Below are 23,749 nucleotides of genomic sequence, written 5' to 3' on the forward strand. Positions count from 1 at the left end.
TTTCGCGGGGAGGCGGCGCTTGGCTGAGGGACGTTGCCCTGGGCAACGCTCCCGCGGCCTTCTCGCAGTCAAGTCACAACTTTATTTATTCACAAAATGCTGGAGTAACTCAGCAGGTCGGGCAGCATCTCTGGAGAGAAGGAATGGGTGACGTTTCGGGTCGAGACCCTTCTTCAGACAAGTCACAACTTTATTTTGTGTCGTCCATTGTAAATCTCTTCATCTTAAAGTCATCTGGTACAAATCTTTGGGACTGAATATCCAGACTGGCTGGTTCCATCAACAGATCATGTTCCAGCACCATTCTGAGTAACAGCTTTTATTTATGAAAAACCATAAACATTGTAAACTATTCCAAGTCAAGTCAAGTCAATTTTATTTGTATAGCACATTTGAAAACAACCCACGTTGACCAAAGTGCTGCACATCAGTTCAGGTACTAAGAACGAACATACAATGGCACACAAACATAACAGCACATACATAAACAGTTCACAGCGCCCCCTCAGAGGGCCTCAAACGCTAGGGAGTAGAAATAGGTTTTGAGCCTGGACTTAAAGGAGTCGATGGAGGGGGCAGTTCTGATGGGGAGAGAGATGCTGTTCCACAGTCTAGGAGCTGCAACCGCAAAACCACAGAGGCTCGCCGGCACCCGGTGAGTACCAGACCGCGTTATAGTAGGAAAATAACTGCAGATGCTGGTACAAATGGAAGCCATGACAATGCTGGAGTAACTCAACGGGTCAGGCAGCATCTCAGGTGAGAAGGAATGGGTGATGTTTCGGGTCGACCGTCTGAAGAAGGGAGGGTCTCGACCCGAAACGTCACCCATTCCTTCTCACTTGAGATGCTGTCTGCCCCGCTGAGTTACTCCAGCATTGCGAGACCGTGTTTCTAGAGCGCGTTGATAGACACAAAATGCTGGTGTGACTGAATGCTGCAGCCAGGATAGATTAAAGAGGCTGTGTAGGAAAGAAATATAGATGAAATGTATAGGAAGGAACTGCAGATGCTAGTCCAAACCGTGATAGATACTGTACAAAATGCTGGAGTAACTCAGCGAGACAGGCAGCATTTCTGGAGAGAAGGAATGGGTGACGTTTCGGATCGAGACCCGATCTGCAGATGCTTGTTTTAAAGCCATAAAATCTCTGTCGTTTTAGCATGGACTGAGATTGCCCAGTTTACGACTGTTGCCAGAGGAGGGAGAGATGTCTATGGAGAAACACCGAATCCTTCATGCAATGGCTGCTGATCGACACAAAGTGCTAGATGGTCAGGCAGCATCTCTGGAGAAAAGGAATAGGTGGCGTTTCGGGTCGAGACCCTTCTTCAGATTGAGAGTCAGAGGAGAGGGTACAGAATTACAACAATGGATCGGACAGGTTCAGAGGGATATTAGACAAACGCAGGCAGGTGGGGCGAGTGTAGATGGGACATGTTGGTCAGCTCTGCTAAGTTGGGCCGAAGGGTCTGTTTTCCACGCTGTATCACACTGCAGGACGTTCATATACTGATGAACAAATAAATATCAGTCTGAAGAAGGGTCTCGACCCGAAACGTCACCCATTCCTTCTCTCTTGAGCTGCTGCCTGACCTGCTGAGTTACTCTAGCATTTTGTGAAACAAATAAATATCTGGTTCCTTGTGTCTGCAGTCTTCACGTTAACCTGCTTTGTTGTAAGGTGATTGTAAGGCTACTAAGTATAACTAGCAATATTAAATGTGTAGTCTGAAGAAGGGTCTCGGCCCAAAATATCACCCATTCCTTCTCTCCAGAGATGCTGCCTGTCCTGCTGAGTTACTCCAGTTTTTGGTGTCTATCTAAGAAAGTATGAAGAGTTTTGCAAGATTTTAGTTTTCTATATTTTCTATTCTAAATAACGTTCCCCTCTGCCCCTGTTCTATGTCGTCTTAAGACATAATTGCTGGCTGCCTTTTTGAGGCAGCGCCTACTGTAAAACCCTTCCATGGTGGGGAGGTAGTACCCGTGATGGACTGGGCAGTGTACAACTGCTTTGCTTTTGTGGTTTGTCCCTTGTCTTTGTTTGAAGAAGGATCTCGGCCTGACACATCACCTATTTCTTTTCTCCAAGGATACAGCCTGGTCTGTTGAGTTACTCCAGCTTTTTATGTCTGTCATGGTTTAAACTGGCATTTTCAGTTCCTTCCTATGCAGCCTCTTTAACCTATCCTGACTGCATCAAATCACAAGTAGATGATAGAGACCTAAATAGAACATAAGATGCTGAATACACGCAGCAAGTCAGGCAACATCTGAGAGAATGTCCAAGTTTCAGGTCAAAGATCTTTCATTGCAGCTAGGAAAATGACAAATCAAAATATTCGAAATTGAGCAGAAGAGAGTTTCTTATTTTGTAGATTAAAGATCTATCAAGTCCGTGAACTGCAGTACTTAGCAGAGTCTAACCAGAGAGATCAACAGTCTTGATATCGGACTTTGGCTCTGCAAGGAGAAAGTGAATAATCTTTTCCATTTTGATCCAAAGACTTGGGGTACTGATCAGAAATATCCCAATGTTTTTGCTCAAATCCAGAGATTTGTGCTATAACTTAATCTTTGGGTCGCTATTGGACATTTTTCAATTCAGCACAATTGGAAATTATGACCTTTTGTAATATAACAATATTTTTAAAAACTGGCTATGCATTGATTCATGCAGTCATCCATGCTCCACTAGAGTCTCCACCTTTAATCTAATTCCAGTCGGTTATTAATACCCCATCCCTGTATCTCCCTAACCTTCGTAATGCCCTTTTTACCTGACTCCTCCCTTGCAAATAAATTATCACTCAGATACTTGTGAATTCAAATGTAAGCACTAAAACTCTGATAATCCAGCATTTGATTATTTGGAAATCCTAATAACCTGGCATTTGTCTAAATATGAGTCCGTGTCCAAAGGGCAAACAGGGTGTGTAACCAAGACCAGAGTGTGGGTCAGATGTGTGGCCAGAACCAGGGTTGGGGTCCAGGATACCAGGAATGTCGGTATGTTTGCAGCAGGAGCACAGGTATGGATTATGCTCCCTTTAAACTTGACAGCTGTGGCAGGGCTTGCAAGATTTCATTTCCTACAAGGCAAATCCGGATGGCATAAATGGCAACAGAAAAACCGCTCTCAATGGGCTCTGCCTTTAATGCACGCTTTGAAAGGAAGACAATGACACAACTACACGAGGCCAAACAGTTCTCGAAGATCCTGTGATCTCATTCTCTGAGGCTGCTGTCCGAGCATCCTTTGGGTGGTCATCCACTCAAAGCATTCAGCCCAGACAGAGTACCTAGCCGAGTGCTGAAGACCTGTGCGAACCAACTGGCTAGAGTGTTCAAGGACATCTTCAATCTCTCACTTCTTCCACCTGTTTCAAAATGGGAATCCATCGCCCAAGAAGAGCGTGGTGACTTACCTCAATGACGACTATCTGGTAGCGCTTATTCACAAAATGCTGGAGTAACTCAGCAGTTCAGGCAGCATCTCAGGAGAGAAGGAATGGGTGACGTTTCGGGTTGAGACCCTTCTTCAGACTTAAATCCACCATAACGGCAGAACATTTTATTATACTACTGTACTGTGTAATATCTTGGAACAGTATTAAGGAACTGAATACCTTCTTCAAAAATAACTCCTATCTAGGCAGGATAATGCAAAGAAAGCTGAACAAAAAACAATGTGTCAACTGAATTAAAAATGACAATTGCAAGTGAAACTAGAAATCTTGGGAGATGACAATAACAGAAAGAAAATTGCCTTCCTGTCTATAAACTCCATCTCTAATTGTATGTTCTTTCTCCCTCGTGTTTACTTTCTAGCTCAATGAATCCTTGTGACATTCTAATACATTTTTGTTAATAAATCCAGTTGGGAAATCAGTCAGTCATTTTTATTATATGTGGCAACTTTATTTTGTGTCGTCCATTGTAAATCTCTTCATCTTAAAGCCATCTGGTACAAATCTTTGGGACTGAATATCCAGACTGGCTGGTTCCATCAACAGATCATGTTCCAGCACCATTCTGAGTAACAGCTTTTATTTATGAAAAACCATAAACATTGTAAACTATTCCAAGATACTCCACAGGGGTGCTATCAAAGGGCATTTGATACTGAGTCACATAAGTATTTGGACAGGTGGCCAAAATCCTGGCCGCCAGCTAGGATTTAAGGATAATAATTAAGAGGGATAGAGGAGCTTGGGCAGGAAATACCCAGAGCTTGTCTCGGGCAGCTGAAGTCAGGACTGCCAGTGGTGAAAGAATAAATTGGGGTTGCAGTGAGTGGTGCAGCACTCAAAGCTAACAGAGATAGTCACACCCCTTCACTCATATTGGTTTTCAGCGTACCACCCACTAATAATGGCATGGCATTCATAACAGTGATTTTTAGGAGATTTAAAGGTCAGCTCTGGAACGGAAGGTCACATTTGACTTGCCAGAGATCTCCAAACATAATGAGTATTCCAGGCAAACTGCAACCAGGTTAAAAAATAAACAGAAATTGCTGGAAAATGCAGCAGGTTAGGCTGAGCTTGAGAATTTTCTGTTTATATTACAGATTTCTGAAGTTTAGAATTTTTTTTTAAAGAAATTGTTACTAGGGCTAACTCTGCACAGAAAGACATCAAGTGCTGGAGTAACTCAGTGAGTCCCTGAACATCAGATTCCCCTCAGCTAACTGATCCATTCTATGTTTCCTTGTCCTTCATCCCCTTTCATCTCGCCTTTTCACACCTTACTCTCCCATATGCCTGTGTCTCCGTCTCTCAGTCTGAAGAAGGGTCTCGACCCAAAACATCACCCCATTCCTTCTCTCCAGAGATGCTGCCTGTCCCGCTGAGTTACTCCAGCATTTTGTATCCATCTTCATCATAAACATCTTCCTGTCATGTTTTATAAAGACACTCCCTTGCTTCATCTTACAATCCAGCGACATGTTGTAACATTCTCCGCAGGCCATTTTTGAAGTTGCAGTTATACAGTGGGTGTGCCTACTAGTTGGTTTAAAGACTTTGTGACCCTTGGTATCTTGCCCAAGTATTCATTGCATTTTAGGGCAACATTACATCCATGGCTATTCCTGATGTACAGCCGCTTGCATTGGTAATTGTGCAGGACTAAGAATCTGAGTCCATTTTTTTTTTCCCACACTAGTTCTTCCCTTTTCCCCACTAACCAATTTTCTCTATCAGCAGTTCTGAAACTAGTTATTACTTCGTGACGATGTTAATTGAGATCAGTACTGGACCAGAGTTCAAAAGTGGTTTGTGTATCTCACCACCAAATTAACCCTTTGGGCTCTCAGAATCTCATTCCACTCGTTCTTGCAATCATCGAGCAACGCAGAATATATGTTTGGCATAAATTTTAATTGAAAAGCAGTAGTTTAGATCAAAATGGTTACAAAATAATTTGTACAAATATTTATACACAGAACATCAAAAATAGAGAAATGTTTATAACTTTAGAAAAACATTACTGTGCTTCATGGAGCAATTATCAGACAAAATTTGACGCCAGACCATCCAGAGAAATAGAGCAGCTGATCCAGGTCTTGGTTTGAGAAGGGAGAATCGGGGTGGGGAGGTTAAGGGCTGGCCATTCCAAACCTTGCGACCGAGGCAGCTAAAAGGCACCTATGCCAAGTTGAACACAGAAGTGGGGATACAACTTTCTGTTGTACTTTCACATTTAAGTTCACAATGACGTTCGAAAACAATACAAAAATGTTTTAAAGGAATTATTCTTTTTTTTTTAAGTGCAGTTTCTCTTTGTTTCCTATTTCTCGTTGTCTGTTGCACTTTGCTTGAAAGAGCAGGATACCTCGACCTGGATATTCCCCCAGGAGGCTGTGGGCAGTGAGGATAAATTATCCTTTTTAGTACTTCTATTCAGTAAGAATGTCAACAAATACTGACAAGGCAGATGAATGGAGTTTGGGTATATATTACAAGTCTGATCTCGTCGAATAGTGGAACCAGCTTAAGAAGCCGAATGGGTGCCTCTCGTTCCTTTATTCCTGAGGTTTTTTAAAAATTCCAGTACCTGATGCAGTACAGGAACGAGGGCAGTGTAGAACCTGAACAACTAGTCACTAGCCCGCTCCTCCAGAGCAATGATCTGAGCACAGTTTCTGCATGGGCTTATTCGTACATGGGGCAGATCAGCTCCCAAAGCACTTGAAAGCCACTGAACCTCCTACTAACAAGAGCAGGTGATCTATCTTAATGTAATTAAGCGTTAAATTCTAACTGACACCACAGAAAACCCTGTTCCACTTTGCTATAGAATTTTTTAATGTGCTGAGGGGAATCTTGGTTTCACATTTTGCCCAAAGGGCAGCATCTTTGACAGTACAGCATTTGCTGGGAAGCCAGCCTCAATCATGTGCTGTGGTAACCCCAGTGGGTCTTGAAACCAAAGCCTTCTGACTATGAGGTAAGAGTGCTACCCACTGAGCCGCAACTGGCATAGGAAACAATTCAGTTAGTGCTGCAAATACAGATATGACGAAGAAGGTTCTTCTGAGTTTCGTTCAGGTTGAAACTCTGTGCTTCATGATCAGCAGGCTCTACATCAGGTACCACCCAATACCAAGCACCACTGCCACCAAGCCAAGGATTCGAACAAACTGCAGGCCTGACCCGACAGTCAGTGGTTCACGTGATTGCGAGTCCTGAGTGGTTCCTGTCTGCATTGATCCTCCTGCAATGTAAACAGATTCCTGTCAATCGGATCAGTAAGTGTCCTCGTGTTCATATGGAAGCCCTGTGTACTCTCACAGGTCAGTTGTTGGTGAACCCGCCTTTTGCAGAGAGGTAGGGAATGTATTTATGGACTCTTCGTCAAGGCCAGGGTTACTCAAGAACACAGCACCCATCCCAGTTCCACTCATGGAGCTGCAGACTGGCACATGTGGTAGAATAAGAAAATAACTGCAGATGCTGGTACAAATCGAAGGTATTTATTCACAAAATGCTGGAGTAACAGCAGGTCAGGCAGTATCTCAGGAGAGAAGGAATGGGTGACGTTTCGGGTCGAGACCCTTCTTCAGACTGATGTTAGGGGGGCGGGACAAAGGAAGGATGTAGGTGGAGACAGGAAGATAGAGGGAGAACTGGGAAGGGGGAGGGAAAGAGAGGGACAGAGGAACTATCTAAAGTTGGAGAAGTCGATGTTCATACTACTGGGCTGCAAGCTGCCCAGGCGAAATAGGTGGTAGAGTTGCCTTACAGCACCAGAGACCCAAGTTCAATCCTGACTATGGGTGCTTGTCTGTACAGAGTTTGTACATTCTTCCCATGACCTGCGTGGGTTTTCTCCAGGATCTCCCTAATTGTAAATTGTTACCTAATGTGCGTAGGATAGTGTTAGTATGCGGGGATCGCTGGTCGGAGTCGACTCGGTGGGCCGAGCGGCCTGTTTCGAAGCTGTATCTCTAAACTAAACACTTGTAATCACCCTCCTGGTCTTCCCCCTCTGCCATTTCCCTTACCTTGAACAACGGTACGTTTCCGGATGTCGCTCCCATGCACGATGCCATTTCTCTCTGACCCCGAGCTCAGTGTTTGAAGTTCACTGAAAACCTGCAGTGAGAAATGGAGAGCGTTTTTTTAAAATTCCTAATCATTTGCAATAATGTGATTTGGGGATGGGAGGATGTGAGTTTGTCATTCAGTGTGGCACATGTAGTCAAGCGAGGCTGGGCACCGATCCCCAAACTCGGCCAGAGCAGCCAGTCCTTGTTTTTGAAGTGGTAAAGGGGATACCATGCACAATTGTTCTTGAAGTTAGCAGGAAATATTCCATCTCCTGATTGCTGGGAAACTATATTTAAATATCCTTTTGACTGGACTCACTGCCAACACCATTTGGACAGGGAAATGAAGGATACAGTGGTGTGATTGCCACCTCGTCAACTGGATGGTGGTGGTACGGTGGGAGGATTAAATGGGGTTAGTGAATCCTTCTTTAGCAGACAATAGACAATAGGTGCAGGAGGAGGCCATTCGGCCCTTCGAGCCAGCACCGCCATTCAATGTGATCATGGCTGATCATTCTCAATCAGTACCCCGTTCCTGCCTTCTCCCCCTACCCCCTGACTCCGCTATCCTTAAGAGCTCTATCTAGCTCTCTCTTGAATGCATTCAGAGAATTGGCCTCCACTGCCTTCTGAGGCAGAGAATTCCACAGATTCACAACTCTCTGACTGAAAAAGTTTTTCCTCATCTCAGTTTTAAATGGCCTACCCCTTATTCTTAAACTGTGGCCCCTTGTTCTGGACTCCCCCAACATTGGGAACATGTTTCCTGCCTCTAACGTGTCCAACCCCTTAATAATCTTATACGTTTCGATAAGATCTCCTCTCATCCTTCTAAATTCCAGTGTATACAAGCCTAGTCGCTCCAGTCTTTCAACATATGATAGTCCCGCCATTCCGGGAATTAACCTAGTAAACCTACGCTGCACGCCCTCAATAGCAAGAATATCCTTCCTCAAATTTGGAGACCAAAACTGCACACAGTACTCCAGGTGCGGTCTCACTAGGGCCCTGTACAACTGCAGAAGGACCTCTTTGCTCCTATATTCAACTCCTCTTGTTATGAAGGCCAACATTCCATTGGCTTTCTTCACTGCCTGCTGTACCTGCATGCTTCCTTTCAGTGACTGATGCACTAGGACACCCAGATCTTGTTGTACGTCCCCTGTTCCTAACTTGACACCATTCAGATAATACTCTGCCTTCCTATTCTTACCACCAAAGTGGATAACCTCACACTTATCCACATTAAACTGCATCTGCCATGCATCCGCCCACTCACACAACCTGTCCAAGTCACCTTGCAATCTCATAGCATCTTCCTCACAGTTCACACTACCACCCAGCTTTGTATCATCTGCAAATTTGCTAATGGTACTTTTAATCCCTTCATCCAAGTCATTAATGTATATTGTAAATAGCTGTGGTCCCAGCACCGAGCCTTGCGGTACCCCACTAGAGGGGTGAAGAATGGCAGGGAAGGCAAACCCGTTATCATTCACCCACCCCCACTTATTGAACTGTGTTGCCACATGAGTCTGGTCACTGGAGTAAACATTTAGCTGGGCGGCAACATCCCTACCTCTGAATAATTTTGTTTTAATATTTTTTTTAAAATCAATTATTTTAAAATAATATTTACAATGCATTAAAACAAAATGGAACCCACCACCAGAATACAATACAAACAAATATACCGAATGAAACTATTATACAATTATATTACAATCCCTATCCAAGATGCATCCAACCCCCCACGGTGCCCAGCGGTCCCGGAAATCCCCCAGGGTGCCCGTGGACAGCGCGCAGTCCCTCTCCAACACCACCCGGGCGCGGACGTAACCCCAGAAAAGGGACAGGCAGCCGGCTTGGGCAGAGCCCTCTTCCGCCTGGCGCTGTGACTCGCGAATGGCCAGCTTGGCCGGGCCTAGGACATCTTCGGCCCTACCCTCTCCCCTACACACAGGGTGTCCAAAGATGAGGATGGCAGGTGAGAAGTGCAGCCAGAAGGCAAGGAGCAGCCCCTTTAGATATTGGAACAGGGGGCCGCAACCTTACACACTCCATGTACACATGGAACACAGACTCTTCCAGCCCGCAAAAGTGGCGAGTCTGTGAACTGCGAGAGAAACAGGTTGCAGGGCACTCCTCGGTGCAACGCCTTCTGCCCCAGGTCCCCGATGGAGAGCGGCAGAATCCCTGCATAGAGAGACTCCCACCGGTGGTCCCCCTCGCAACCGGAAGGCAACACCGACAGCCAATTAGTGTCCGGACGGTGGTACCTCTGAATCACTGGTGCAGTGGTGAAACCCACCTCCTAGAAGATCTGTGAGTGGAGCACCAAATTGGGTGAATTTCAGATTGAGGGGTCTCAACCCAAAACGTCACCCATTCCTTCTCTCCAGAGATGCTTCCTGGCCCGCTGAGTTACTCCAGGATATTAAAAAAAAAATTAGATTTAGAGATACAGCGCAGAAACAGGCCCTTCGGCACACCGAGTCCGCGCTGCCCAGCGATCCCCGCACACCAACACTATCCTACACACACTAGGGACAATTTTTTTAACATTTATCCAGTCAATTAACCTACATACCTGTACATCTTTGGAGTGTGGGAGGAAACCGAAGATCTCGGAGAAAACCCACGCAGGTCACGGGGAGAACGTACAAACTCCGTACGGACGGCGCCCGTAGTCAGGATCGAACCTGAGTCTCCGGCGCTGCATTCGCTGTAAGGCAGCAACTCTACCGCTGCGCCACCGTGCCGCCTCCAGGATTTTGTCTCTATCCTGGGTGTAAATCAGCACCTGCAGTTCCTTCCTACACTAAGTTGGGTTTCTGGACTTGCTAATTTGATCCATTCAGTGCATCTCTTCTATACTGTATGGGGGTGGAAACACCCAACATGATCCCATCCACCCCATCAAAACAATTTAATGAACCATAAAAACAGAAAATGCTAGAAAAAAGCTCACAGCTCCTGTGGAAAGAGAGGTAGTTATCGCATCAGATCTGTGACACGTTCTCATTTCTGATTTTCAGCATCTCTTTATTTTTCTGAATAACTTCAGTGTTGGTTAGGACGGAAGCGGTGAAGGCGTGGAGAGAGGATGTGTGATGTAATCTGTGGCATTATTAATCAGACAGAATACATCCCACTGCTGGGTTGTTTGAAAGAAAGAGCATGCAGATATGAAAAGAATCGCCATTCTTTCCTGCCAACGAATGTTAATCGTACTGTAAATGCTTTGCTGTCCCACAAAAGGATAAGAAATTAACCAGAAGCTGTGGTCACGCAGAGACCTGCATACCTTACCTCCACGTTGAGCTGAAAGGCCCTGTTTGCCTCGTCCAGGATCCTTTGCCGCGTCTCTCCGTCGGCCTCCAGCGTGTTCATGCGCGAGCGGTACAGCTGCTTGAACTTGGTTGAGCTGGTGACCCGGTCAAAGGTGAAGAATGCGACCCCTTCACCCGTGCTTGGCAGCTGCAAAGCTTTCTGGGCCACCTTCCTCAGCATCTGCCCCCCCGACAGGTCACCCAGGTACCTGATATAGGCGTGAGCGACCAGGAGCTCGGGCTCGCTGCGTCCCACGTGCTGGATGCGGGACACGTAATTCCCAGTGGCCTCCGGACACTCGATGCGGCTCCTCCACCCCGGCCCATGGAAGTATTCCAGGTCCTGCTCCAAGGTTTCCTTCCGGTTCAGCTCGGAGGGAAAGTGGACGGGGGCGAAGGCCAAGTGATCCTTGTTCCGCTCGGTCTCCTCTTCCAGGGCAGTGTAGATGAAGTACAGAGAGTCCAGAAACAGCTGGAGTAGGGAGGGAAGCGAGAGGATGGTGAATAAGGCTCAGACCACTGTTGGAACACCATTGAAGGAGAGGAGCAAGGGCAGAGAGAGGGAAGGCTACCGTGGGCATCTACCAGTTGGTACCACCAGTTGCCACAACAGGAAGAACAGCTGGGCTTCCCATCTCCAGGTATGGACAGGGGAGAAAGATTGGGGAAGGGAAAGAGACAGGAAAGGCCAAGTGATGGGCAAAGAATGAAAATATGAAACTGAATCTCTAACTGCGCTTAATTTTCAATTAAAGCATGCTTTCTCACGTCTTTACCTTAAACTGATCTCGCGTGACCCGTCCCTTCAGAAAGTTTCTCATGAACTCCGAGTTTTCAGCCAATTCATGGACATCCTTGGTGGCCAGTTTCAAAGCTTCCGATAGGTCACTGAGCATGTCGAAGGCAGAGGACAAAGAGGAGGGTTAGTTTGGACTAGTCTATCATCAATGCACTCCCTACTCATACTGATCTACATTCAAAATGAGACCTGTTCCCACAACACACACACACACACACACACACACACAAACACAGCGACTGCCAGCACGTTGCCTTTCAGCCTGGAACTGTGTGGTGTGTGTGTGTGTGAGTTTGGAGGTGAATAGCAAGCTCTTTAACTTTTCTAGCAGACATTTTCCATGTGGGTACCCTGCACAGAGTTCACAAGCCAGGATTTCAGTCATGCCCCTGGTTCAACCCAGGCAGGGCAATCTGGTTTATTCTGCTCTTCCCTCCAGAATCACAGAGCCACACAGCATGGAAAGAGGCCCTTTGGTCCAACCATCCACGCTAACCTAGTTGTCCCGCTGAGTTAGGACTACTAGGCTTGGCCTAGCCCATGACCTTCCAAACATTTCCTACCTGTTCAAGATTTTTTTTTTTAAATGGTGTAATTGTACCTGCTTCCATTTGGCACCTTATTCCATTTACACACCACACTGTGTGAAAAGGTTGTCCACTCAGGTCTCTTAAATCTTTACCCTCTCACATTGTTAATAACCCAGCAACATCACATGCTTGATGTCGTTTTGTGATAACAGGACCTGTCAGGTCAAAGACGGCCAAGGGAAATATAAATGTCACCACTATACCTGTGTTCCTCTTGCTTTGGGAATCCAACTAGTCTGTGGAGTATGCAATAGAACGCATGTGGTGGTAGGAAATTATACGTTCCCTTTTACCCAGATGATGAAAGAAAGAGGTGGCAGAGATGCAAAATGGTTCTCTGAGCAGTTTAAGATCTTGATAGAGGGAGGTGAGTTAAACATGTATTCGATATGTCATGGCACTTTGTTTTTAACGTATTCAAACCATTTCTTTTTCTTTAATGGTACTACCTGTTCAAGATTTTTTTTAAAAAATGGTGTAATTGTACCTGCTTCCATTTGGCACCTTATTCCATTTACACACCACACTGTGTGAAAAGGTTGTCCACTCAGGTCTCTTAAATCTTTACCCTCTCACATTAAACCTATGCCCTCTCGTTTGAGACTCCCTTATTCTGGGGGAAAGACTATAGCTAATCTCCTTATCTATGTTCCTCATGATTTGACAAACGTCTACAAGATCACCCCTCGGCCTGCAATTCTCCAGGGGGAGAAAAAAAAGAGTCTCAGCCTATCCAAACTCTCCTTATAACTCAAACCTTCCGGACTGGATAATATTGCAAATCTTTTTTGGATCATTTCGAATTTAATGACAGTTTTCCCATGGCAGGGCAACCAGAACTGGGCACTGAACACTGGCCTCCAAATGTGGCCTTGCCAACATCTTGCACAGCTATAACACAAGTCCCAACTCCTGTACTCAATATCCTGACTTGTGAGGTGCCTTCTTCACTGCCCTGTCTACCCAGTGGCACCATTTACAAGGAACTATGTACCTGTATCCCTGGGTCTCTGTTTGGCCACATTCCTCAGGGCCCCAATATTTATAGTGTGCATGGACATTGTCAACTAATTCCTTCAAACTAGAGCATTGCAGGCAATTAGAACACTTGTCTTCCCTGCTAACTACGGAGATTGAGTTTAATTATACCCCTATACCCACTTCCTTTCCGATGCATGTGGATGTGGTGCAGGCACAGGCTTGTTTGCCCATCGCACCGCCAGGAGGCATTGGTGAACATATTAAAGATTTGTCTACATTAAATGTCAAAACATAGCTGGGGTGAAGGGGGGTATGAGTATGAAGGAGCTGCAGATGCTGGTTTACACCAAATATAGACACAAAATTCTGGAGCAACTCTGTGGGACAGGCAGCACCTCTGGAGAGAAGGAATGGGTGATGACAATAGAAAATAGACAATAGGTGCAGGAGTAGGCCATTCGGCCCTTCGAGCCAGCACCGCCATTCAATGTGATCATGGCTGATCATTCTCAATCAGTACCCCATTCCTGCCTTCTCCCCATACCCTGTGACTCCACAATCCTTAAGAGCTCTATCTAGCTTTCTCTTGAATGCATTCAGAGAATTGGCCTCCACTGCCTTCTGAGGCAGAGAATTCCACAGATTCACAACTCTCTGACTGAAAAAGTTTTTCCTCATCTCCGTTCTAAATGGCCTACCCCTTATTCTTAAACTGTGGCCCCTTGTTCTGTACTCCCCCAACATTGGGAACATGTTTCCTGCCTCTAACGTTTCGGGTCGAGACCCTCCTTCAAACTCGGTTGCTGGACCAGTAGATGCCAACAATCAGATCTATCTATACCTTATTCTCTGTCCATTTAGACAGCGGTACCAGCTGACTATTTCTTCCATGCCTGTTTCTGGACACTAATTTAGGACTGGTGTTAAGGAGGTCTTTCCCTGCATTTCTCCATCTCAATATGTTTGTTGGTGTTGGTCTTCCATTGGGAAATGCACAGGGAACAACTGATAATAGTTACACTTATCAGCTCTTTTGTTAATCTGACTGAACCATGCTCCGTTCACTAACTGTATCTTATTGGATGCCATCGCTCGGTTTCCTTACCGGTATCTTCATATGTTGTAGGATCAGAATTAGGCCAATCGGCCCATCAAGTCTACTCCAAGTTTCAATCGTGGCTGATCTACCTTTCCCTCTCAACTGCATTCTCCTGCCTTCTCCCCATAATCCCTGACACCCGAACTAATCAAGAACCTATCAATTGCTACCTTAAAAATACCCATGGGCATGGCCTCCACAACCTTGTGGCGATGAATTCCACAGATTCACCACCCTCTGACTCAAGAAAGTCCTCCTCATCTCGGATGGCGCAGCGGTGGCACGGTGGCGCAGCGGTAGAGTTGCTGCCTTACAGCGAATGCAGCGCCGCAGACCCAGGTTCGATCCTGACTACGGGCGCCGTCTGTACGGAGTTTGCACGTTCTCCCCGTGACCTGCGTGGGTTTTCTCCGAGATCTTCGGTTTCCTCCCACACTCCAAAGGCGTACAGGTATGTAGATTAATTGACTGGGTAAATGTAAAAATTGTCCCTAGTGTGTAGGATAGTGTTAATGTGTGGGGATCGCTGGGCGGCGCAGACTCGGTGGGCCGAAGGGCCTGTTTCCGAGCTGTATCTCTAAATCTAAAATTCTCCTTTCTAAAGGTACGTCCTTTTATTCTGAGGCTATTGCCTCTCCAAGACTCTGGTCCAAGACTCTCCCACTAGTGGAAACGTATCTTGAGTCACTAACTGTAACGTCCCAATTGCACAATGAAGGAGGGGCTCTGGGATTAGGGTCACATTTTTGGCTGGGTAGAGGGAGTTATAAATGCCACGTTGTGGTACAAAGTTACAGGCCTGGTCAACATAAGAGTCAAGTCCACACCCTGATGAAAGATTCCTACCTGCCATTCATGTAGCCACCGTTCTGCTGGTTGGGAGCTCCCAGTTGCAACAGCTCATCAAACACCTGCAAGTGGAAATAAGTTGAAGGAGTTTTAGAATAGGACCTCATTCTAAAACTTTGGCCAGGTCAAAGGAAAAACCACAGGATGAATGTGAGCAAGTTAGTACAAAGAACGAATGGCATAAAGCTGTGAAAGCCTCAGAACCAAATCCATCTGAGCTTTGGTACATTAAAAATGCTCACTGATAAACTAGACAAGAGCCTTTCCCTTACCTCCACGTTGAGCTGAAAGGCCCTGTTCGCCTCATCCAGGATCCTTTGCCGCGTCTCTCCGTCAGCCTCCAGCGTGTTCATGCGCGAGCGGTACAGCTGCTTGAACTTGGTTGAGCTGGTGACCCGGTCAAAGGTGAAGAATGCGACCCCTTCACCCGTGCTTGGCAGCTGCAAAGCTTTCTGGGCCACCTTCCTCAGCATCTGCCCCCCCGACAGGTCACCCAGGTACCTGATGTAGGCGTGAGCGACCAGCAGCTCGGGCTCCCTGCGTCCCACGTGCTGGATGCGGGACACGTAATTCCCAGCGGCCTTCGGACACTCGATGCGGCTCCTCCACTCCGGCCCGTGGAAGTATTCCAGGTCCTGCTCCAAGGTTTCCTTCCGGTTCAGCTCGGAGGGAAAGTGGACGGGGGCGAAGGCCAGGTGGTCCTTGTTCCGCTCGGTCTCCTCTTCCAGGGCAGTGTAGATGAAGTACAGAGAGTCCAGTAACAGCTGGAGTAGGGAGGGAAGCGAGAGGATGGTGAATAAGGCTCGGACCACTGTTGGAAGGAAAGGAGCAAGGGCAGAGAGAGGGAGGCTACTGCTGGCACCTACCAGTTGGTAACACTGAGGTAACAAGAGCAGCTGAGGTAGAGAAAGGGAGGGAAGCAAGAGGATGGTGAAGAAGACTTGGATCACTGTTAGGACAGCAGCATAGGAAAGACAAGAACAGAGAGAGGGAGGGGACTGCAGTCAAGGGCAGAGGTTGAAGGTGGGCTCTAAGGTTGAAAGCAGAGAGAATAAGGGAGTGAAATGGGTGGAGTGGAGAAGGGACTAAAAGCTCAGTGGATCGAGAGGGAAAAACAGATCAACCATGATCGAATGGCGGAGCAGAATTGATGGGCCAAATGACCTAATTCTGCTCCTGTCTTATGGTCATGGTACCAAGGACTTTGAAGGCAATGTTAAACGGATGCTAGGGACTAGGAAGGAGAGTGTAGTATTCAATGAGCCAGGTATCAGGCCCCTTTTGCTCTAAACACTATGGTGGAAGTGCTACCGTGTCCCAATTACCATCTTTTAATCTGTCTTCTCTCAGGTAAAACAGAAAAATTCAGTGGGATGATTCAAGGGAAATCAATAGACTTTATGCATACAGTATATCCAGCCAATACTTGTTGATCAACCAACATCACCAGGGCAGAAAATCCAGTCAATGCCTTGATATTCTGGATTATGCTGTTGCCAAATTGACAATATTACAGCGATGACTGCATTTTGAGGAATATTTCAGTGGTAACGAATGGATTAAAAGGACTGGTTGTGCAAATTTGGCATGTTCTCAGATGATTGAGAGGTCACCTTTTGGTACTTCAAAGGTCCATGACCATATATTGCAGCTTGTCCTGAACAGTGGACTGAGATGTCTATCAGTGGCCTATATTTGGAAGGGAATTCAAAACTAGTGAGACTAATAATGCTCAGGTGACTATCCATGCTTGGGATTTTACTAGTTTGTTGAATATTGATGTCTCTGACTTCAAGTAATGAATATAGATTTCTGTAACTTCAAGTATGAATATTGATTTCTCCTACCTCTAGTAACCTTCACATCCCCCCTCTCTCCGTTCCTCCCCCACCCTAGTCTTCTTACTAGTTTCACTGTCGTCCTGCTGAGTTTCACTGTTTGTATTACTTGTTATCATCTTCCCCAAGCCAACAATGGACCATTGTGGGCTCCACCTTTCCCTGATCGCTGTTGCTGGCTTTGATCTGTCTTTTTGCACATCTTTCATTAATTTGCTCTATATACCTTTTCATATCTTCTGAAGGGTCTCGACCCGAAACGCCACCCATTCCTTCTCTCCAAGATGCTGCCCGGCCTGCTGAGTTACTCCAGCATTTTGTGATACCTTTTCATATCTCTCGTTTCCCCCTTCCCTGCCTCGCAGTCTCAAGAAGGGTCTCGACCCAAAACGTCACCTATTCCTTTTCTCCAGAGATGCTGCCTGGCCTTCTGAGTCTTTTGTGTTTATCTTCAGATTCTGTAGAATATCTTGTACATTTCTGTAGAATATTTTCTGGCCTGCTGACTGGATTCTGTAGAACATTTTGCGGGAATTGATTGCTGGCTTAATCAATAACTCTGTTATTGTTGTATGTGATTACCACAGAAAGTGAAGTTGATGGACCTTGATCTTTTATTTTCTAACCATCCCTGGTCTAGCTGTTAAAACACCTTCCAAATACATTGATTTCCTGATTGATTACAAACCTGGAGATAAACTATTGATGCTGGTGCCCGCATCTGTACCAGCATCTGCAGTTATTTTCTGATAAACTATTGAAGCAGTAACACTGCCACTGATGGCAATGTGCATGTAACACAGGGGAATGATAACAAGAAGGATGTCACAACATCATTTGGAGTGACAGGAGCATAATGGATCACTTACTGGACGAGTAATGAGAGGCCTGAACCATGAAATAGATTGCCACTTCAGTAGCTAACAACTTTGAATTCAAGCAATTAAACAAATCTGAAGTAAAAAGACTAATACCAGTGACCACGAGGGTGCTGTTTGGTTGGAAAATCCATCAGGGTCACGAATATCCTTCCTGCAATCTTCATCCCGTCTAGCCTAGATGTGACTCCAGACTTCCAATGTTATCTCAAAGCCTCCTGAAACAGCCTAACAAGCACTCAAGTGCAATCAGGGATAGCTTGCCAGTTATTTCTGACTTTGGTAACCAACAATCACTAGGGTGGCACAGTGGTAGAGTTGCTGCTTTACAGTGTCAGACCCGGGTTCGATCCTGACTACAGGTGCTGTCTATATGTTCTCACTATGACCACATGGGTTTTCTCTGGGTGCTCCAGTTTCCTCGCACTCAAAAGACGTACAGGTTTGTAGGTTAATTGGTTTCTGTAAATTGTCCCTAGTGTGTAGGATAGTGTGCGTGTACGGGGACTCAGTGAGCCGAAAGACCTGTTTCCACGCTGTATCTCTACAGTCTAATAAATAAATTATTAATTTCCTGTGTTATTGCTCACAGTGAGCTGGATAACACCCCGTTTCACATGTTTGGAGTGCTCTACAATCAAATGTAAAGTGTTACTCAATTGCTGATACATGTGGCCTTGCCTATTTTAGAGCCATAAAATCTCCTTCCTTTCAGCATGGACTGAGGTTGCCCAGTTTACAACTGTTGCCAGACAGGGGAAGAGATGTCTTTGTAGATACCCGACTCCAGATTGGGAATCCTTCATGTAATGACTGCTGATAGACACAACATCCTGGAGGCATTCAGCAGGTTAGGCAGCATCTCTGGAGAAATTCAGCAGGTTAGGCAGCATCTCTGGAGTAATTCAGCAGGTCAGGCAGCATCTCTGGAGTAATTCAGCAGGTCAGGCAGCATCTCTGGAGAAAAGGAATAGGTGACCTTTTGGGCGAGACCCTTCTTCAGAAGAAGACCCTTTTCTCCAGAGATGCTACCTGACCTGCTGAGTTACTCTAGCATTTTGTGTCTAACTTCGGTGTAAACCAGCATCTGACCCGAAACGTCACCCATTCCTTCTCGCCCGAGATGCTGCCTGACCTGCTGAGTTACTCCAGCATTTTGTGAATAAATCAATCTGCAGTTCCTTCTTACACATGTAATGACTGCTGTTCTAGGCAGAGGCTAGGTCTGCCAGGCTGCAGATTTAGTGCGGTGGATGGGATTAGGCTGGCTAATTCATCCCCAGGTACTGAATTTCAGATTAGACATGAGATTGTCCTTCTCAGGGGGATGCAAAAAAATCAAAAAATCTTTAACTTCCATTTATTAAAGAGCAGGAATCCATGGGTATATTTATCCCAAGTGCTATCCATGATAATCGTAATAGGCTATTTCGTCACTTCCTAGGTTCTGTGTGTGGGATCTTGCCTTGTACAAATATTTCCTACATAATAAAAAGTGCCACCTTTCACATTGTACTGTAAAGCACTATGGAACATCTGGAGGTTGAGAAACTTTATTATCATGTGACGTGTCACAGTGAAATTCTGTGATTTGGATACCGTACGCAAAAGTATAGAGTGTCGACAAAGCTACAAAGTGTGCTCTTTTGGTAGCCCCCCCCCCCCAATAAAAAGCCAGGTCCCTCGTTGTTCACTCTGCGACCCCCCGACTTTTCCTTATTTTAGACCAAATTTCAATACCCAATACCTTGCCTGCATCCCTGATTCCAGTTCTCACTACCTCCTTCCACTTCCCATTTCCAGTGACCAGCTCCCCCAAGGCCCATGTCAGTGAGCTTGCAAGTTGTTTTTGCACGGCATCTCCATTGTGTTATTGTCTCCTGACAAAAAAAAATGACAGGAGGGAAGCCGTGTTTATTCCTCTCAGAGCATGAAAGGTTAAGTGGAGATTTGGGATGCGTTCACAAATGGATACAATGGAGGAAACGAGAAAATGGCCGGAGAGTTGGTAACCAATGGACACAGACTTAATTGGTTAAAAGAGCAGGAGAGATTAGGATTTTTACTTTAAGTGTACGTCGAAAAGCGGTTCCGATATTGTGGCAAATGCTTCATTGGAAACGTTTATAAGGCTAGGAAGAATAAATACGACAGTGAATCTAACTGGGTAGCCTTCTCATAGAACCGTCATAGACATGAAGGGCCTAACGGTCTCCTTCAGCATTGGAAGATCCCCTGATTTTAGAACCTGGATATCTTTTGTAAAATGGACAAGTTGTAGCCTCAATGCCATTGTGGGCAGTGCAGTGGTAGAGTTGCTGCTTTACAGCACCAGAGACCCAGGTTCGATCCAGACCACGGGTGCTGTCTGTATGGCATTTGTACGTTCTTCCGGTGACCGCGTGGGTTTTCCCCGGGAACTCTGCTTCCCACACACACACATACTCCAAAGAGCCTGTTTCCGCACTGTATCTCTAAACTAAACCAAGAGATTCACAAATACTGTTACATCCCACTTTAATCCTGTCATCGTGTGTATTTGGGTGAATGAACTGTCAAAGGTAGTTACTTACTGTGAAGTCTTCCCTTGTGACCTGACCTTTCAGGAACTTTCTCATAAACTCAGAGTTTTCAGCGAGTTCGTGCGACTCCTTTGTGGCCAGCTTCAGAGCCTCTGATAAGTCGGTCGGCATGCTGAAACATAGAGGTCAAAGGGTTAGGGTGAGATGGGGTCAAGGACATCAATACATGGGTCACATGGGAGGGATTCTTATTGAATACCACATGTAGGAAGGAACTGCAGATGCTGGATTAAACTAAAGATAGACACAAAAAACTGGACTATCTCAGCGGGCCAGACAGCATCTCTGGAGAAAAGAAATAGGTAATGTTTCGGCTCGAGACCCTTCTTCAGAAGAAGGGTCTCGACCCGAAGCGTCACCTATTCCATTTCTCCAGAGATGCTGCCTGACCCACTGAGTTACCCCAGCCTTTTGTGCCTTGTTGAATACTACCCTGGACATAACAGAAGCTGGCAAGATCGAGCTGGCGGCGGTGGAGATGTAGGAGTGGAGTCTGAAGAAGGGTCTCGACCCGAAACGTCACCCATTCCTTCTCTCCTGAGATGCTGCCTGACCCGCTGAGTTACTCCAGCATTTTGTGAATAAATAGGAGTGGAGTTCAGTGAGATCCCGACACTGAGCAGCATTAGAAGGGATTTTCTCGATCTATCTCAAAAAGAGATCTCATAACGACGCTTAAAAGATTTGGGGATGAAAAAATTGAGATGACCCATATACAAATACAAGCCTTTGAATTGTGATGGAAACAGAACGCTTGGGGCATTTAAGAGGCTTTTAGATGGCCACTTGGACGTGCCGGGAATGGAGATCACATGCAGATAGAGGAGGTTAGTTTAACTTGGCATCCCTGTGTGGTATCTCAGCTGTACGGAGGCAGAGAGGAAAGCTCTTCAGCGGGTAGTCCATAGAGCTCAGAAGACTATCGGAACACAGCTACCAGCCTTGGAGGGCATCTGCAACACACGATGCCTCAGAAAAGCCACCAGCATCCACAAAGACTCTTCACACCCCTGCAACAGTCTGTTCGAACTTCTACCATCGGGCAGACGATATAAGGCCTTCTTCGCCCGCACCTCCAGACTCAGGAACAGCTTCATCCCCAGGGCCATAGCTGCTATGAACCGGTCCTGCTGAGCCGGATGGTCACATCGCACAGTGAACCGGCACAGATCTACTTGCACTTTATTCTGTTTTAAAACTGTTTCTAATTTGTTTCATTGGGTTGTTTATATTAATAGTGATTAGCTAATTAATTTATTGCATCGTATGGGAGGTGCATTCCCAATCTCGTTGTACCCCTGTACAATGACAATAAAGATATATTGTATTGTATAGTTGTGGTCCAAAGGGGCAGTTCCTTTGTTGAACTGTTTGATGTGAAAATCTGAATCAGTATCCTCGTTGTCTATGAAAACAAACTAACGCTTCAAATGTAGAAACACTGAGCAAGCCTATTACTGTTGGAGCTGAGGCTGTGTACTCCAGTATTCAATGCTACCCCTGATGACCGACAGTCTGAAACTACCTGTCACACTCCATGCCACCCCTTCATCAGGCCCTGCACTATCTCACCTCCTTGACCATTGTGCCACAACACATTGCCAGCCAGGGTTTGTTGAAAGAGTTCTCTGAACATGCACAAAATCCCACTTCCTCTCGCTCCAGGTCCACCCCCATCTAACCCCTGCTTAACTCTTCTCCCCCCCTCCCCCCATACTCCGGATTCACTCTCATTCCCAGTTCACCCCCCCCCTCACTCACTCCCCCAAGCATTCACTCAGGGATTACCCTCACTCCCGGTTCACCCCTCCCTGTCACTCGGGGTTCACTCCCCCCTTGTACACACTTGGGGTTCATCCCCGCCCGTACTCACTCGTGGTTCACTCTTCCCCCCCTACACACTCGGGGTTCACTCTTCCCCCCTACACACTCGGGGTTCACTCGTTCCCCGTACACACTAGGGGGTTCACCCCCCCTAAACACTCGGGGTTCACTCTTCCCCCGTACACACTCGGGGTTCACTCTTCCCCCCATACACACTCGGGGTTCACTCTCCCCCCCTACACACTCAGGGTTCCCCCCCATACACACTCGGGGTTCACTCTCCCCCCCTACACACTCAGGGTTCCCCCCCTACACACTCGGGGTTCACTCTTCCCCCCATACACACTCGGGGTTCCCCCCTACACACTCGGGGTTCACTCTTCCCCCCGTACACACTAGGGGGTTCACCTCCCCACACACTCGGGGTTCACTCTTCCCCCCGTACACACTCGGGGTTCCCCCCCTACACACTCGGGGTTCACTCTTCCCCCCGTACACACTAGGGGCTTCACCCCCCCTACACACTCGGGGTTCACTCTTCCCCTCGTATACACTAGGGGGTTCACTCCCCCCTCGTACTCACTCGGCGTTCACCCCCCCCCCCCGTACACTCTAGGGGCTTCACCGCCCCCTTGTACTCCGGGTTCACCACAATCCGGGTTCACCACAATCCAGGTTCACTCCCCCACTCTCCTCCCCCCCCCCCCCCACCCCCATCAGGGTTCACTCCCTCCTCTCACTCTGAGTTCACTCCACTCCCGGTTCATATTCCCCCCTCACTCCGGGTACACCCACGAACTCACTCGGGGTTTACTCACCACCCCCCCCCCCCCCAACATCGCTTCCCCCTCTCACTCTAGATTGACCCCCACTCCCAGATTACCCCCTGTTGCAAACCCCGGGCTCCTGTTGTCTCCCGACTCTCTGCCCTCTCTGCCTCTCTCTGACTCTCTCTGCCCTCTCTGCTCTCTGCCCTCTCTGCTCTCTCTGCTCTCTCTGACTCCCTGTTCCCCGCTTGCTGTAAATTCCTTCTTCACCCTTGTGCCTGACTGCTGTCGCCTACCTTTCGGTATCCATGCTGGGTTTGCTTGCTGCGGACAACAGGCTCAGTTCAGTTCAGTTCTCTTTGTTGCTGCCCCTGGATTTCCCCTGCGTGCTTGCTTGCTCAATCGTCTGCTGCCAGCAGTCTGTCTGTCTGTCTGTCTGTCTGCCCCCCCCCTCTCTTATCTTGTCGTTCTGGTTTTATGACAAGCAGAGGGGTTGTCTTTTGTTGTCCGGTCCCTCCCATCACTCGCATGACACATTGCCGGCACAACGAGGCATTGCGCAAAAAGGAGACTGACTTCATCTCCTCGGGGGCTCACTGACTGATTGACCTACCTACCCCCCTTGCCCCGAGTGTAGGTCGTTTGAAG

The 23,749-nt window shown here is 46.8% G+C and overlaps 1 protein-coding gene across 1 annotated transcript; it reads right to left on the reverse strand.

The window, feature by feature from the left end:
- Positions 1-5,390: 5,390 nt before the first annotated feature.
- On the reverse strand, positions 5,391-23,535 carry LOC144611309 (heme oxygenase 1-like). Its single transcript, XM_078430351.1, has 8 exons — positions 23,398-23,535; positions 20,502-20,622; positions 15,485-15,976; positions 15,210-15,274; positions 11,671-11,782; positions 10,875-11,366; positions 7,515-7,605; positions 5,391-6,724 (listed from the first exon to the last, which is right to left on the reverse strand). The coding sequence occupies exons 1-8, from the start codon at positions 23,409-23,411 to the stop codon at positions 6,591-6,593; spliced, it is 1,521 nt and encodes a 506-aa protein (XP_078286477.1). The 5' UTR covers positions 23,412-23,535; the 3' UTR covers positions 5,391-6,590.
- Positions 23,536-23,749: the final 214 nt, after the last annotated feature.

The sequence above is a fragment of the Rhinoraja longicauda genome, chromosome 40 (genome assembly GCF_053455715.1).
Source record: "Rhinoraja longicauda isolate Sanriku21f chromosome 40, sRhiLon1.1, whole genome shotgun sequence".
Taxonomy (NCBI): Eukaryota; Metazoa; Chordata; class Chondrichthyes; order Rajiformes; family Arhynchobatidae; genus Rhinoraja; species Rhinoraja longicauda.